General features: G+C 44.9%; 1 protein-coding gene across 1 annotated transcript in view; it reads right to left on the bottom strand.

Moving 5' to 3' along the window:
* Positions 1–4039: 4039 nt before the first annotated feature.
* LOC311135209 (carbohydrate sulfotransferase 8-like) overlaps positions 4040–17190 on the bottom strand; it is a gene marked incomplete at both ends in the record, with an annotated part of 102492 nt that continues 89341 nt past the window's right edge. Inside the window, 3 exons of the mRNA XM_084169141.1 lie at positions 4040–4748; positions 5025–5434; positions 5603–5643. Of these exons, the coding sequence (XP_084025267.1) occupies positions 4040–4748; positions 5025–5434; positions 5603–5643 (1160 nt within the window). The remainder of the gene's footprint in view (positions 4749–5024; positions 5435–5602; positions 5644–17190) is intronic.

The following is a 17190-nucleotide window of genomic DNA, read 5'->3' as shown; positions in this document are numbered from 1 at the left end:
AAGGAAGAAGCCACTGCTCCAAAACCGCCATAAAAAAGCCAGACTACGGTTTGCAACTGCACATGGGGACAAAGATCGTACTTTTTGGAGAAATGTCCTCTGGTCTGATGAAACAAAATAGAACTGTTTGGCCATAATGACCATCATTATATTTGGAGGAAAAAGGGGAAGGCTTGCAAGCCGAAGAACACCATCCCAACCGTGAAGCACGGGGGTGGCAGCATCATGCTGTGGGGGTGCTTTGCTGCAGGACGGACTGGTGCACTTCACAAAATAGATGGCATCATGAGGAAGGAAAATTATGTGGATATATTGAAGCAACATCTCAAGACATCAGTCAGGAAGTTAAAGCTTGGTCGCAAATGGGTCTTCCAAATGGACAATGACCCCAAGCATACTTCCAAAGTTGTGGCAAAATGGCTTAAGGATAACAAAGTCAAGGTATTGGAGTGGCCATCACAAAGCCCTGACCTCAATCCTATAGAACATTTGTGGGCAGAACTGAAAAAGCGTGTGCGAGCAAGGAGGCCTACAAACCTGACTCAGTTACACCAGCTCTGTCAGGAGGAATGGGTCACAATTCACCCAACTTATTGTGGGAAGCTTGTGGAAGGCTACCCGAAACGTTTGACCCAAGTTAAACAATTTAAAGGCAATGCTACCAAATACTAATTGAGTGTATGTAAACATCTGACCCACTGGGGATGTAAATAAAAAATAAAAAATACAGAGAATTACTTAAATGTAAACACCTCTCCCACTCAATGATGAGCTCTGTACACCGTCAGTCATACATTCACAACAAAAATCTTGATGAGATGAAATATAATAATAAATAATCATAAATAGTGTAAGTAACACTGCCTGTAATGAAGGGGTAGTTCTAGTGGGGACTGGGACAGGTGGCAAAACTGGTGCAGCTATGGTCAGTCAATACTCAATTAATTTAAAAGCAAAGTAAAGAGAGCAATCAGACACATAAAATACATACATTAAGACTTACACATTGAATAAAACACATGCAATTACATACATGCGAGACAAGAAACAACATAACGTAATTGTTCAAAAGCGCTTCAAAACCACTCCATCATAATGATTCACTTAAAAAAGTGCAGGATGGCAAAGAAAGAAATACAGAAATACAGTCTTTCAGTCTTTGGAGACTCTGAACAATAGTGTATGATCACAGGTAAATAATATGCTTAAAATGCTCCATAATTCTTGCCAATGCAGGTTAGCCAAACAAGTCCAAGTTTCTAGTGTGGTAGTACTGTAGCTACTATTTGACAGGAGGTTGTACGAATGGGGCTTGAGAGGAGGAGAGACAGGGTAAGGAGATGTGAACCCCCCGGCTGACCAGGACCTCTCAGCCCTCCTGTCCAAAGTATTCTGTGAACTTCCTGACCTTGAACAAGTCCTCAGTGTTGACTGTGGGCCGTGTGGTGGATAGTGAGCACAGTATGTCAGACTGGCGGGCAGAGGGACACAGAGAAGACAAACAAAAGCATGAGCATGGTTCAGCAATTACACAAAATGTGAGAGTCAGTGTGCAACGCCAGGATGTGTATGTTGAAACATCATATGCTCCAGCATGTTTGTGAGCAGTGAATGTGAATGTCAATGAACACAGTGAGTATGTCTGTGCTGTGAGTGTGTGTTTCTTACCATGCAGACGATGGGCTCCAGCAGCATGTCGCTAGGCACATCCATCCAGGTCAATTCTATGGCACCCGGGTCCCCAGGTGAGCACGGGGTCAAAAGGTCATCCAACATCAATTGACTGTTGACACGGGATGGCCCTTGCACCTAGAGTACCATAACAAACAACACACTATCTTAAATCTCCTTAAAAGTTGAGGAAGAGATGTGCCTTTAGTGTGGTATGCAAGAGTCATCTGCAATACAGTTACTATATCATGTGTATAAGTTACCATTTTGAAGTGTGTGGGTGACTGCAGTTTCCTGACAGGCTGCATGAGGGCATCTCATACGATGACGCTGATCTCGGCCCCAGAGTATCTTTCTTACACAGGTCTGCGTTACTCACTGTGGGGCATGTTACCCAGGTGCACCCGGAACATCTGGGACCTAGCAGGCTCTTCTTGGAGAGGGATGTAGATACGCTTCTCAAACCTGACGGTTACATAATGCACTGATGAGAATGCTTGATAATGACTTTATTGTATCTGTTAGGAAATTATTTTACAAAACATTTCCCATTTAACATCTATTGTTCTACACTCTTAGAAGAAAGGGTTCCAAAAGGGTTCTTTGTGGATGTCACGGATTCTGCCGAGGCTGCTCCTCCTCCTTGCTCGGGCAGGCTTCGGCGTTCGTCGTCCCCGGAGTACTAGCTGCCACCGCTGGATGTTTCGATAGTTGTTTGGTCTAGTCTTGTGTGTGCACCTGTTTCGTATTGAGTTTTGATTATGTCACCTATAAGTTTCCCTTTTGGTTTGTTTGCAGTTGTGTGTAATTGTCCGCTTGTCTGTTCCGTGTTGGTTTGTGTATGTACCCAAGGACTTCACGTATCGTTTTGTTGTTTTTGTTCGTGTGGTGAAATATAAATAAAAGATGTTCGCATTCCACGCTGCGCATTGGCCCGTTTCTTCAAATGACGATCGTGACAGTGGATTTAAAGGGTTATACCAATAACCGTTTTCATATGAATAACCCTTTTTGGAAGACAAGGGTTCTTTGCAACACATTTGTGTCACTTTTCCTAAAACCAGACGTGGAAAAACAACAGAGAAATGTTTTTGTTTGTTAGTAAAGGCTTGATAAAACATGTATTAATGGTAATAGCTCTTGAAAACCCAAACAAACAAAAATTGCAAAATTGGCAGTGTTAAGGCTGGGGATTTAAATCATGTTTGTAGATTGAACACTTCTGCACAGACATGTAAAACAATACATTCACTCTTTACAGTGTAATCATTATTATTGTAACATGAGGCCCATACAATTACCCAGAAAATCAATTGTACATTACAGATTCAAAGATCATGAACCTTCAGATACATCTGGAAGGCCATATGTGATCAACCGACATATTACACAGTAATGCCACTATTTACTCTGTTTGATTGATATATTTTTCCTGTCCCTTATTTCCTGTGTTTTCCTGTCCTTTATTTTTTTCATTTAGCAGACGCTCTTATCCAGAGTGATTTACAGGAGCGATTAGGGTTAAGTGCCTTGCTCAAGGCCACATCCACAGATTTTTCACCTAATCGGCTCTGGGATTCGCACCAGCGACCTTTCAGTTACTGGCCCAACACTCTTAACCGCTAGGCTACCTGCCGCCTTGAGTTAGATACTGTAACAAGTTTATTGCATGTTCTGTATGTAAAATACAAAACAAATACCCCAAGAGCAAGTGTGGTTTTGAAATCAAATTAAATTATATTAAAATGGTCTAAGACACGTGGTATTTCTCATCAGTAGGCAATGTAGGATTGCAGTAACTGTGAAATCTGCTGCAGTATCTGCAAACACTAGTCTTTGCTTTGGGAGAGCGTAGCTAGCCTCTCTTTTCCTTATTTTTATAACAGTCTGCAGAATAACAAGACACGTGTTCCCTTTTCATAGTCACATGACCCAAAATGACAAGTATATGTTCATATAACAAGGCTGAAAAAAATTAGAACATTAACAGATTATAATTCATTCTTCACCCAAAGTATAGGTCACTTCATAGAAGTCATTGGGCTGTTGATCGAGAGCAATATCTCGTTGATTGTTGAGAGGATGTTGTATGTAGGCTATGTCTGCCAATCAATAAAAGTGCATTTGACAAAAAAGTACATCAGATTGCACGCTATACAAAGTGTTATGACAAAAAGCTGTACAACCTATGCTCAAAGTAATCACATCAAATCATAACTGTAACCAGATGTAAATAAGACACGTAGAATACTTTACATCAATGTGTCTGTAGTGCTTATTCAAGTCCCACAAGATAATAATCTCTTCTGTAGTGTTCATATTTATAATCTCAAATGAATAATCTAAATTTGGCAATCCAGCCAGTACCTCAGTACAGGTCTTTATAGGGCTTGGGGTATTTAAACATCAGATAATCCATGTAATAAAAGTCATAGGCCCTCTGTCTCTCCGTGGCATTCAACTGTTCAAAGTATCTCTGGGTAATGGTGGAGGAAGTCCTTTCTGCTCTGGGGTTCCTGTCTTTAAAGTCAGGGAAAGTGAGGTTACTAGGCGCCCCGATGCTCCGTAGCAGGAAGTTGGCCTCCTCCTTCAGGCTCTCGAATTTCCCAATGAAGTCGTAATGCAGCAGGCAGGGGCTGCAGAGTTGGCTGACCGGCGTCCAGTGGATGTCCATGCCCACGGGCCGCCTCACGTCCAACAGGTACTGGACAAACTCCCTGAAGGTGACCCCGGCGCCGGTCCTTAGGGCAGAGAGCGAGGCGTTGGCCCGGTACCGGGAGATGATGGGCCGGCCGAATACCGGGTGGTAGTACGAGTTGGGGCTCTCGAACTTGTCGCGGAAGGCCGACACCAGCCTCTCGAAAGGCTCCCGTACGAAGAGGACCTTGGTGTAGGAGCGGAGGCGCTCGGCCACGCCCGCCTGGCTGTAGGCGTCCAGTCGACGGAGTTGGTTGGCATAGTGGGCGTCGTCGTGGGCGATGCCGTGCGTGGAGGTGGCACTGCCTCCCAGGACCATCAGCACCCGCTTCCAGTTGGAGCAGCCGGCTTTGGGCACCTCACAGTACAGCAGGCCTGTCCTATTATTAATTAACCAATACAACAGAAAGATATGAATAGTTATCTGGGGCTGTATGTATCTAGCATCTCAGAGTATGAGTCCTGATTTAGGATCAGTTCTGCCTTTTAGATCACAATGAATAAAATTAGATGGACAGGGGGACCTCTAGATCAGCCCTGAACATGAATTGTTCTGAAATACAATTATGCATGTAAATCATGTAATGTATTTAGATGTACTGTAAATAATATCTGTAGATAATGCTCAATGAAATTAACCCCTAAAGTTACAACACCTGTCCTCCACGTAGACGCGGGACACCTGCTGGCGGGAGACAGGGCGCTCGGTGACGCCCGGCTGGTATTTGGTACAGACCTCCCTCAGCAGGTGGTGACGGGAAACCTGGGTATGGGCCATGCCCTGTAACTGACGGTCCTCTTCACCAGAGGGGGCACCACTAGGAATTACCGAACCGCTCTTTAACAGCAGCTTCCTGTGGCGTTTGCTGACCGGTGGCCTGGGGCTCTCGACCTGTTGGTCTCCGGAGGTTGGGGTGGATGGGTGGGGCAGCCACTGTAAGGACGGGGGCTGCCTGGGGCTAGGACTAGGGAGGCTGGGGTTATAGGATATCTCTTCCCCTGGAGCTCCATGGAAACCTCCACCTAGGTTGATGCCCACAACGACTGCACTGTCTGAAGGCTGCTCCTGTGTCACATGGAACAATCGTTAACAGAAGCTCAACTTTACCCAAGATGGAGATAGTGCATGTTCCTCAAGAATCCACACGATGGCGCAATTACATTATTTTGAGTGAGCTCAGCAGCTCAGTGAGCTGAATATAACCAGGCATCTGATCTGATCAAGTTATCTTACCTTTTGAATTGGCCATCTTGGAGCAACCATGAACTTCGCACCTGGAGAGAGAGAGAGAGAGAGAGAGAGAGAGAGAGAGAGAGAGAGAGAGAGAGAGAGAGAGAGAGAGAGAGAGAGAGAGAGAGAGAGAGAGAGAGAGAGAGAGAGAGAGAGAGAGAGATTGATAGAATCCTACATTACGTATTACAAAAGGTCCTTTGCTTGTAACAAGTTTCTCCAGCCGAGCTGAAATAGCTATCAAGAGAGAGCCTGGAGGAGAGATGGTGTCTGTTACAGCAGGGGCTATAGGACAAGACTCCATTTTATCACAAGATTAGGTTTTTGATAGAGAGGCCAGGTGTGTGGTTGTGTGATTGTGTGTGTGTGTGTGTGTGTGTGATAGAAAGAGAGAGAGATAAAGAGTGATGCTCATGTTACCTTGGCGACGCTTAGATTACCGGCCACCTATCACGTTTTATCAACACTTTCACCTATTGTATTATTGTTGAGTTACTGAGAACAAATTCTCTTTCCAATGCAGCCTTGCCAAATGATATTAATCCGACTGGGAAACGTGACAATGCATAATAGGACAGAAATCGTTACAGGAGTGGGGAGCGGGGATGTCAAAAACTGCTTTGTCATCACTAAACAGATTTGTTTGAGCAGAACAGAAAATCAGCCTCAAACAAAACAGTCAAGGGATGCACAGAACAATTATAAATGTCTTTCACATTGTGATTATAAATCCGTCATAGAATAATACATATTTTTGGGGGAGGGAAGTAGATGGAGGAAAACATCAGAAAACATACCAGATGTTCAAGACATCACATGGTCATTAGAGATGTTGCTTGTGAGAACTACTGTAGTCCCCTGTAGCTCAGTTGGTAGAGCATGGTGCTTGCAACGCCAGGGTTGTGGGTTCGTTTCCCACAGGGGGCCAGTATGAAAATGTATGCACTCACTAACTGTAAGTCGCTCTGGATAAGAGCGTCTGCTAAATGACAATTAAAAAAAATACAGTAACTACAACGCTATCTTTTACATACATTCATGTAATGTTGCATCTAGAATTGCCAGTACTCAATATCTTATGTGTTATCGCTCGATAGTACTAGACGGCTACAAGAAAACAAAACTGAATACATGCAGGGCTGTTGGGCTGCTCCATGGGGGGTGACTGATCCTCTACATAACAATGACAACCTTGCCTACTCCTTACTACAACACACACACGACACATGACACACACACACACACACACGCACACACACACACAAACAGGGTGCCTGCTAATGTGTATGTGCCAGGGGTAATGAGGGATCCAGATGGCTTCACAGCAGCAGCCCTGGGATCATCTTGACACTGAAGGTTACTGCTTTCCGACTGCTGCCGTGTCAAAAGAGCCATCAAGAACATCTCCTCCTCTCAAGAGGTCACCCACTTTTTACACACTTGCAAGGAACAATATATCTGGGTGAGCTTGGCCTGATAAAGGCAAATCATAAAGACTATCCATTGTATGAGGGGATATAATGAAGCACTATAAAAGAGAACGTAGAATGTCAACAAAGGCATACATTAACAGTAAGTAATGCTTCTGTTGGCTGTCTAAGTAATACAATGTGTTAAGTTGTGTGTAGCCTAATAACCCCCAGTCACTCACAGACACACCACCAGCCCCCTTCCTCAATGTCAGTGTTGACTCAGGACTTCCACCACTTCTACACCTGCCATTTAGCTCTTACCCTCTCTGGCAATCACTAACTAAGCTCAAATCTGGGGCTCAAACTTTTCTCTCTGCTCTGAGCAACTAAACTACACGCACAGGCAGACAGGCAGACAGACAGACACAGGCAGACAGACAGGCAGACAGGCAGACAGGCAGGCAGGCATGTGAGTAGACACCGAAGCTGTCAACCCCATAATGACCCTGGCCTGCCTGTGACGGTGATGACGAGGGGGGGGGGGCGACCTGACTGACGGCACGTGTCAGCGGGGAGGATAGGAGAGTTGTGTCAGGGCTGTCACATGACCTACACAGGGTCGTCACAGGATCGATTACATGCCAGAGCTGTGGAGGCTTGCTGCTGGTGATGGATTGAGAGAGAGGGGTGTGTGTGTTTGTGTGTGTGTGATGTGTGTGACTGTGTGTGTGTGTGTGTGTGTGTGTGTGTGTGTGTGTGCGTGCGCACGCACATGTGCTTCTACTGTTTGTGTGAAGGGATAATTACTTACTTCCCAGCCAAGCACCAGATTTAGGCCCCCTGTCTAAGGTCTCTCCACTGTCAGTCTACAGCTCAGGAGTACTGTGTTTAAGCATTTCATTCCTGATGCTGTCAGGGCCACATGCCTTTCCAGGTTTAAGGCTTTGTATTTTTTTGAAAAGTTCAGCATGTGTAAATTGGTAGTCAATTGGATTCTGGTTGTTTTTAAATGTATGTTCTAGGGAGCTGAATTTTTCTTGCATATTTTGGGGGTTTAAAGTAAGGTCTTCTGATGGTATTATTCCAGAGAGACTTTCAAAATGATCTTTCCAAATGTTGCCATTTTGAATGGCTAGGTCATTCCTCTGTTTTACATCTAGACCATTCAATTTCTCCCAGAACTGGTTTCCATCAACAGTCTTCAATCTCTTTCAGAATGTTCTCAGAATGTTTCTGTTTCTGCCATCTTATGTTTTGTTTGTATCCTTTCAATGTGACACAATATTCTTGCCGAACGTCTCTATACTGTGATTGGTGATGTTTTCTATTTGATAAAGATCTACATTTTTTCCGTATGAGATTATATTCAGCATCAAACCATTTCTCTTTTTGAGGTTTCCAATTCGAACAGTTCTTTATTTTGCATAAATGTGCTATTGTGGCTGCTTTATGATGGATCTCATTTAATTTATTCACAGCCAAATTTATGTCAGGGAGGTTTGGCCTGAATGTACTTGAAAGGAAATCATTGATTCAGGTTGTAATTTCTGGGCAGGGCAATGCTGTGTTGAAGTGTGTTGCACTGTCAGGGGCCCATCTGTATGTTTTATTTACATTAATCAGTGTACAGGACTCTGTTTGTGTGGTCTTTGGGTGGAGAACTATTTTCAAAAAGACAATCTGGCAGCAGTCAGACAATGGTGTCTGTGGTCTGACAGTGAATGCACTAATGGAGGAGGGATCCAAGTCTGAGATTGCATAGTCAACAACACTAGTCCCAAGAGTTGAGCAGTAGGTGAACCTTCCCAAAGAATCCCCTCTAATCCTACCATTTAAAAAATACAGGCCTAAGGCTCGACAGAGATGCACTAACTCCTTTACATTTTTGTTCACTACCTGGTCAGGGCTATTTCTATTACTAGTGATGGGACTCGGGTATAAGCCAAATATACGCTACCAGTCAAATGTTTGGACAAACCTACTCATTCCAGGGTTTTTCTTTATTTTTACTATTTTCTACATTGTAGAATAATAGTGAAGACATCAAAACTATGAACTAACACATATGGATTAATGTAGTAACCAAAAAAGTGTTAAACAAATTAAAATATATTTTATATTTGAGATTCTTCAAATAGCCACCTTGATGACAGCTTTGCACACTCTTGGCATTCTCTCAACCAGCTTCACCTGGAATGCTTTTCCAACAGTCTTGAAGGAGCTCCCACATATACTGAGCACTTGTTGGCTGCTTTTCCTTCACTCTGCCGTCCGACTCATCCCAAACCATCTCAATAGGGTTCAGGTCGGGGGATTGTGGAGGCCAGGTCATCTGATGCAGCACTCCATCACTCTCCTTCTTGGTAAAATAGCCCTTACACAGCCTGGAGGTATATTGGGTCATTGTCCTGTTGAAAAACAAATGATAGTCCCACTAAGCCCAAACCAGAAGGGATGGCGTATCGCTGCAGAATGCTGTGGTAGCCATGCTGGTTAAGTGTGCTGTGAATTCTAAATAAATCACAGACAGTGTCACCAGCAAAGCACTCCCACTCCATAACACCTCCTCCTCCATGCTTTACCGTGGGAAACACACATGCGGAGATCATCCGTTCACCCACACCGAGTCTCACAAAGACACGGCAGTTGGAACCAAAAATCTCAAATTTGGACTCCAGACCAAAGGACAAATTTACACCGTTCTAATGTCCATTGCTCGTGTCTCTTGGCCCAAGCAGGTCTCTTCTTCTTATAGGTGTCCTTTAGTAGTGGTTTCTTTGCAGCAATTCGACCATGAAGGCCTGATTCAAACAGTCCCCTTTGAACAGTTGATGTTGAGATGTGTCTGTGACTTGACCTCTGTGAAGCATTTATTTGGGCTGCAATTTCTGAGGCTGATATCTCTAATGAACTCATCCTCTGCAGCAGAGGTAACTCTGGGTCTTCCATTCCTGTTGCGGTCCTCATGAGAGCCAGTTTCATCATAGCGCTTGATGGTTTTTGCGACTGCACTTGAAGAAACTTTCAAAGTTCTTGAAATGTTCCGTATTGACTAACCTTCATGTCTTAAAGTAATGATGGACTGTCGTTTCTCTTTGCTCATTTGTGCTGTTCTTACCATAATATGGACTTGGTATTTTACCAAATAGGGCTATCTTCTGTATACCCACCCTACCTTATCACAACAAAACTGATTGGCTCAAATGCATTAAGAAGGAAAGAAATTCCACAAATTAACTTTTAAGAAGTCATACCTGTTAATTGAAATGCATTCCAGGTGACTACCTCATGAAGCTGGTTGAGAGAATGCCAAGAGTGTGCAAAGCTGTCATCAAGGCAAAGGGTGGCTATTTGAAGAATCTCAAATATAAAATATATTTTGATTTGTTGTGGTGAGGGGATGGACGGAGTCAGGCACAGGAGTGTGAAGAAGGAAAATGCTTTATTCAGCCCAATAAGGTAATGTTTTTGTCTGCAGCAATGCGTAAACACGATCCCAGTGCGACTTAAATGCGTACTGGGAACCAACATTTACAGGTAAATATTCCCGGCGATAAAATAACAAAAATGCTCAACCGAGCTAGCGATACCTCCACAAAGTAACAATCACACACAAAGACAAGGGGGGCAGAGGGAATACTTATATAGGTACTGATGAGGGGATATGAACCAGGTGTGTGTAATGAACAAGACAAAACAAATGGAATGTTGAGATGAGGAGCGGCAGTGGCTAGAAGGCCGGTGACGACGAACGCCGAAGCCTGCCCGAACAAGGAGAGGAGGCAGCTTCGTAGGAAGTCGTGACATTTGTTTAACACTTTTTTGGTTACTACATGATTCCATATGTGTTATTTCATAGTTTTGATGTCTTCACTATTATTCTACAATGTAGAAAATAGTAAAAATAAAGAAAAACCCTGGAATGAGTAGGTGTGTCCAAACTTTTGACTGGTACTGTATGTCTGTTACCCTCAGGGTCTACTATACATCCAGGTTCAGAACCTGTTCTACCATTAAAATCCCCACACAAAAGCACATTTCCCTCAGCTTGAAACTGGTTGGTCTCTCTTTGGAGATTATCATAAAACTGAACATCATATTAAGATGAATCTGAGGGAGAAGCATACACCACACCTATATATAAATCATTGTCACTAAGGATTATGCCTTTGTTGAGTTTTAAACAAATGTGGGTGTTACCCTTTTTGATTTTGCACAGTGAAAGCTCCTCTTTATACCATATGATCATTCCTCCCGAGTCCCTGCTGTGATTTATGTTTTAATGATGGAAGTAGAATGTCCCTGAAGGACATTGAGTATCTATGTTACCACGACACCATGTTTCTATAAGTATTATTATGTATTGACCTTTGGTAGAGGAGTACAAACCTTGGATATTTCATATAAATATCTATATATATATCATTTGGTTAGAGTAAAGTACATAGGAAATTAATACACAAGCAAATATAGAACAGGAAACTCCAAACGTGTGTGTGTTTGTGGAGGTGTGTGGGTGTGTGTGTGTTTGTGGAGGTGTGTGGGTGTGCGTGTGTTTGTGGAGGTGTGTGGGTGTGTGTGTGTTTGTGGAGGTGTGTGGGTGTGTGTGTGTTTGTGGAGGTGTGTGGGTGTACGTGTGTTTGTGGAGGTGTGTGGGTGTGTGTGTGTTTGTGGAGGTGTGTGGGTGTGCGTGTGTTTGTGGAGGTGTGTGGGTGTGTGTGTGTTTGTGGAGGTGTGTGGGTGTGTGTGTGTTTGTGGAGGTGTGTGGGTGTGTGTGTGTTTGTGGAGGTGTGTGGGTGTGTGTGTGTTTGTGGAGGTGTGTGGGTGTGCGTGTGTTTGTGGAGGTGTGTGGGTGTGCGTGTGTTTGTGGAGGTGTGTGGGTGTGTGTGTGTTTGTGGAGGTGTGTGGGTGTGTGTGTGTTTGTGGAGGTGTGTGGGTGTGCGTGTGTTTGTGGAGGTGTGTGGGTGTGTGTGTGTTTGTGGAGGTGTGTGGGTGTGTGTGTGTTTGTGGAGGTGTGTGGGTGTGCGTGTGTTTGTGTTTTCCAGCAGTTGATGTGACTGAGGATATAGAGCCTGGTATGTGTGTTGTATTATGTGAGTGGTTGATGCACCCGAACAATACTAAGACTAAGTGCACCAACCACTCCCAACAGTGCACCAACCCCGCCCAACAGTGCACCAACCACTCCAACAGTGCACCAACCACTCCAACAGTGCACCAACCACTCCAACAGTGCACCAACCACTCCAACAGTGCACCAACCACTCCAACAGCGCACCTACCACTCCAACAGTGCACCAACCACTCCAACAGTGCACCAACCACTCCAACAGTGCACCAACCACGCCCAACAGTGCACCAACCACGCCCAAAACAAGAGTGAATATTGTGCTGTGTGTGTTTCAACTAAGAGCATTCTTCAGTAGCAGGAAAGAAAAATTATATAAATAGACAACAGGAAAATTATAACATGTGAAAAGTGTTGACTATATCTTCATGTCATTTCAGAACGTGAAACTAATTTCTCTTTTATATTATACACTGAGCATACCAAACACTAGGAACACCCCCCCCCCCCCCCCCCCCCCCCCCCCAACCTCACTTTAGCCCTCAGAACAGCCTCAATTCGTCGGGGCATGGACTCTACAAGGTTTCAAAAGTGTTCCACAGGGATTCTGGCCCATGTTGACTCCAATGCTTCCCACAGTTGTGTGAAGTTGTCTGGATGTCCTTTGGGTGGCGAACCATTCTTGATACACACGGGAAACTGTTGAGCGTGAAAACCCAGCAGTGTAGCAGTTCTTGACACAAACCGGTGCGCCTGGCACCTACTACCATACCCCGTTCAAAGGCGCTTACATTTTTTGTCTTACCCATTCACCCTCTGAATGGCACACACACAATTCCAATTGTCTCAAGGCTTAAACATCCTTATTTTACCTGTCTCCTCCCCTTCATATACACTGATTGAAGTGGATTTAACAAGTGACATCAATAAGGGATCATAGCTTTCACCTGGATTCACCTGGTCAGTCTATGTCATGGAAAGAGCAGGTGTTCTTAATGTTTGGTATACTCAGTGTAGAATGAATGTTTTCTGATAAGGTCCAATACATTGGCTTATGCTTATTCTAGGAGTTTGCACATCAGCTTTAGCAGTTGACGCACCTCTCCGATGGCTGAAGGGTCTATATGACTCTTACCGGAGTCATATGTGGGCTGCAGTGAGGCTGAGGTATGGTCTGGGCTGGGATACCCTCCTGTTGGCCACTATTTGTCCTACCCCTAGAGTACAGTCCAGTGCTGTGAAGGGCTCTCTCGGTCTCTGAGCTCTCTCTCTCTCTCTCTCTCTCTCTCTCTCTCTCTCTCTCTCTCTCTCTCTCTCTCTCTCTCTCTCTCTCTCTCTCTCTCTCTCTCTCTCTCTCTCTCTCTCTCTCTCTCTCTCACACACTCACATGCTCCCCATTCCTGCTTTTCTCCGCTCTTCCCTCTTACCTCACTGAAGGGGTATATTTTATTGAAGGAAAGGTTATAAATATTGGAGGATGTTTCAGCGTGACTTCAAAGGCTTCCACAGTGCTGTGCGCTGGGTGCTGAGAGACCCATCCCTGTCACAGTGTCTCCTTTTCAGAGCAGAGGTAATGAGTCGAGGCACTGAGTTGGAATGGAGAACCTGAGGAGTTTCCATAGAAGTAGGATTACTAGAACAGATATTCACATTCAATTCTATTTCTATGGAAGCTTCGGTGTCGATAGACAGAGGATAGCGGGTTCTGACCAGTCATATGGGTATGTGCACTGATAGGGTCAGAAACCAACTGTACACATAGCGCAGGTACTCTCATGCATAGAGAATCTCACATACATTAATTGATGTGGTATACAAAATGACTCTGTCAGAAGATACTGCAATTCAAGCTGTGCTGTGTGAGAATCTGAATAAAACACAAATTCATCCCCTTAGGACGGTTCTTCCTTCTCACAATATTGCAGTACTGTTTGTAGTCAACATTTTCAGGGTATACAGTGAAAGCATTTCTCTACAGTGCAATATCACTTAGGTCCCCTTTATTTGTTGTTCCTGATGTGATGCAAAGGCATTTGAGCAATAAGGCCTGCTTCAGCAGAATTGCACCCAATGGACCAAAAGCTGAGCACATTAAAAAGTGAGTCAATGATTGTTGGTGTAGATTTCAGTCTCAATTCTTCTCAGCAAGGGTAAGAGCATCCTTCTACTGGAGACAGGGAGAGCTCATATCTTAAAAAGATCTGGCAAAATGTACAGAATTTACAGTGCCTTCAGAAAGTATTCACACCCCTTGACTTTTTCCACATTTAGTTATGTTACAGCCTGAATTCAAAATGTACTAAATTGAGATGTTTTGTCACTGGCCTACACACAATACCCCATAATGTCAAAGTGGAATTATGTTTCAAAATGTGTATAAATGAGTTACAAATGAAAAGCTGAAATGTCTTGAGTCAATACGGATTTAACCCCTTTGTTATGGCAAGCCTACATAAGTAAACTTGCTTAACAAGTCATAATAAGTTGCATGGACTCACTCTGTGTGCAATAATGGTTTTTAACATGATTTTTGAATTACTCCCTCATCTCTGTACCCCACACGTACAATTATCTGTAAGGTCCCTCAGCCTAGCAGTGAATTTCAAACACAGATTCAACCACAAAGACCAGGGAGGTTTTCCAATGCCTCGCAAAGCAGAGCACCTACTGGTAGATGAGTAAAATTTTTAAAAATAAGACATTGAATATCCCTTTGAGCATGGTGAAGTAATTACACTTTGGATGGTGTATCAATACACCTAGTTACTACAAAGATACAGACGTCTTTCCTAACTCAGTTGCCGGAGAGGAAGAAAACCTCACCATGAGGCCAATGGTGACTTTAAAACAGTTACAGAGTTTAATGGCTGAGATAGGAAACAACTGAGTATGGATCAACATCATTGTAGTACTCCACAATACTAACCTAATTGACAGAGTGAAAAGAAGAAAGCCTGTACAGATTATTTTGTGATTTTTTTTTATGCATCCGGAATGCAGTAAGGCACTAAATTAAAACTGCAAAAAATGTGGCAAAGAAAGGAACTTTATGTCCTGAAAACCCCCCGATGTTTTAGGCAAATCCAACACAACACATCACTGAGTACCACTCTTCATATTTTTGAGCATGGTGGTGGCTGCATCATGTTATGGTTATGCTTGTCATCGGCAAGGACTAGGGAGTTTTTTTAATGATAAAAATAAACGGAATAGAGCTAAGCACAGGCAAAATCCTAGAGGTAAACCTGGTTCAGTTTGCTTTTCAACAGACACTGGGTGTCACGACTTCCTCCGAAGCTGCCTCCTCTCCTTGTTCAGGCAGGCTTCGGCATTCATCGTCACCGGCCATCTAGCCACTGCCGCTCCTCATTTCATTATTCCATTTGTTTTGTCTTGTTTATTACACACACCTGGTTCATATCCACTCATCAGTACCTGTATAAGTGTTCCCTCTGCCCCCTTGTCTTTGTGTGTGATTGTTTATTGTGGAGGTTAGAGAAGCTCAGTGGAGCTCCGTATATTTTGTATTGCCGTGAATATTCCCTATGTGCTTTGTTGTTTCCAGTGCGCACTGGAGTGTTTTGACACATTACTGCGTAACTCTGTGTTTCGGAACAAATCCTGTTATTCTGTGATTTACCCTCCTGCGCCTGACCTCCTGAGCAAGACATGGAGTCAGCAGGAGAGGAGCACATGCCTGGAGTTGTGGCGCGGGTCCGGGAGCATTCTATGATGCTAGCCAGCTTGGGAGAAGCGATGGATTGGGTTCTCCAGGTCGTCCAACGTCTGGAGAGGAGAGGAGCCGATCTTTCGGGACCAGCTGAGCGATCGGATCCAGCCACCCACACCCCAGCACCCAGAGGGATTCATATATTCCGACCAAGGGATTTTGACAGCACAGCTGCCCACTGCCAGGGATTCTTCCTGCAACTGGATCTATACTTCTCGACCATCAGCCCGGCTCCATCGGAGAGGGAGAAGGTGTCCGCCCTCGTCTCCTGCCTCTCTGGAAAAGCCCTGGAGTGGGCCAACGCGGTTTGGAGTGAAGGAGGAGCTGCGTTGGACAACTACGGGGAGTTCACTTGCCTCTTCCGGGCCGTCTTCGATCACCCGCCCAAAGGTAGAGAGGCGGGCGAGCGGCTGGTCCACCTGAGGCAGGGGAAGAGGACCACGCAGGACTTTGCCCTGGAGTTTCGTACTCTAGCGGTTGGGTCTGGGTGGAACGAGCGGGCCCTCATCGACCACTTCCGGTGCCACCTGCGAGAGAACGTCTGATGGGAGCTAGCCTGCCGGGACATCACGTTGTCCTTCAATAATCTGGTGAACATGGCCATCCGGTTGGACAACCTGCTGGCGTCTAGAGGACGTCCTGGAAAGGGTCTGCCCGTTTCACACCCCCCCAACCCGGATCACGAGATGATGGATATGGGTGGTGCGGCGATCCGGGAGAGCGGAGGACGACAGTGCCAGTGTCACTCTTGTGGCGCGAGAGGACATTCTACTGCACGCTGTCGTCAGCGTTCTTTTGGGTCTGGAGGCGGCAGGCAGGGCACTCTCGCATCACCCCAGGTATTGAACACCCACACTCGTTCAGAGCCCTCTGCTGCGCACTGTACCCTACACATCCACTTCCCTGATTACACAGTAGTTCCCCAGTTTAAGGCGCTGGTCGATTCAGGCGCAGCTGGGAACTTTATGAACAGGTCGTTAGCACATAGTCTAGGTATTACATTGGTTTCCCTATCCATTCCACTCCCCATCAGAGCACTTGACAGTCGGCCATTAGGGTCCGGGTTCGTTAGGGAAGTTACAGCACCAGTCACTATGGTTATGCACGAGACCCATTGAGAGCAAGTCACCTTTTTATTTATTGAGTCTCCTGATTTCCCTGTTGTGTTAGGTCTTCCCTGGTTAGCACTACACAACCCCACCTTTCTTGGCCGCAGAGGGTTCTCACGGGGGGGTCGCGAGAGTGTCAGGGTAGGTGTCTAGCTGTTTCCGTTGGTGCAACCACGGTGGAAACTCCAGACACTACCTCCACCATGCGCATTCCCCCCGAATACCTCGATTTGGCGCACGCGTTTTCCAAAACGCAGGCGACCAAATTACCA

Source organism: Coregonus lavaretus (genome assembly GCF_964263955.1).
Source record: "Coregonus lavaretus genome assembly, chromosome: 9".
Classification (NCBI taxonomy): Eukaryota; Metazoa; Chordata; class Actinopteri; order Salmoniformes; family Salmonidae; genus Coregonus; species Coregonus lavaretus.
The sequence above is the reverse complement of the archived record's forward strand: the minus strand, read 5'-3'. Positions and strand labels throughout refer to the sequence as shown.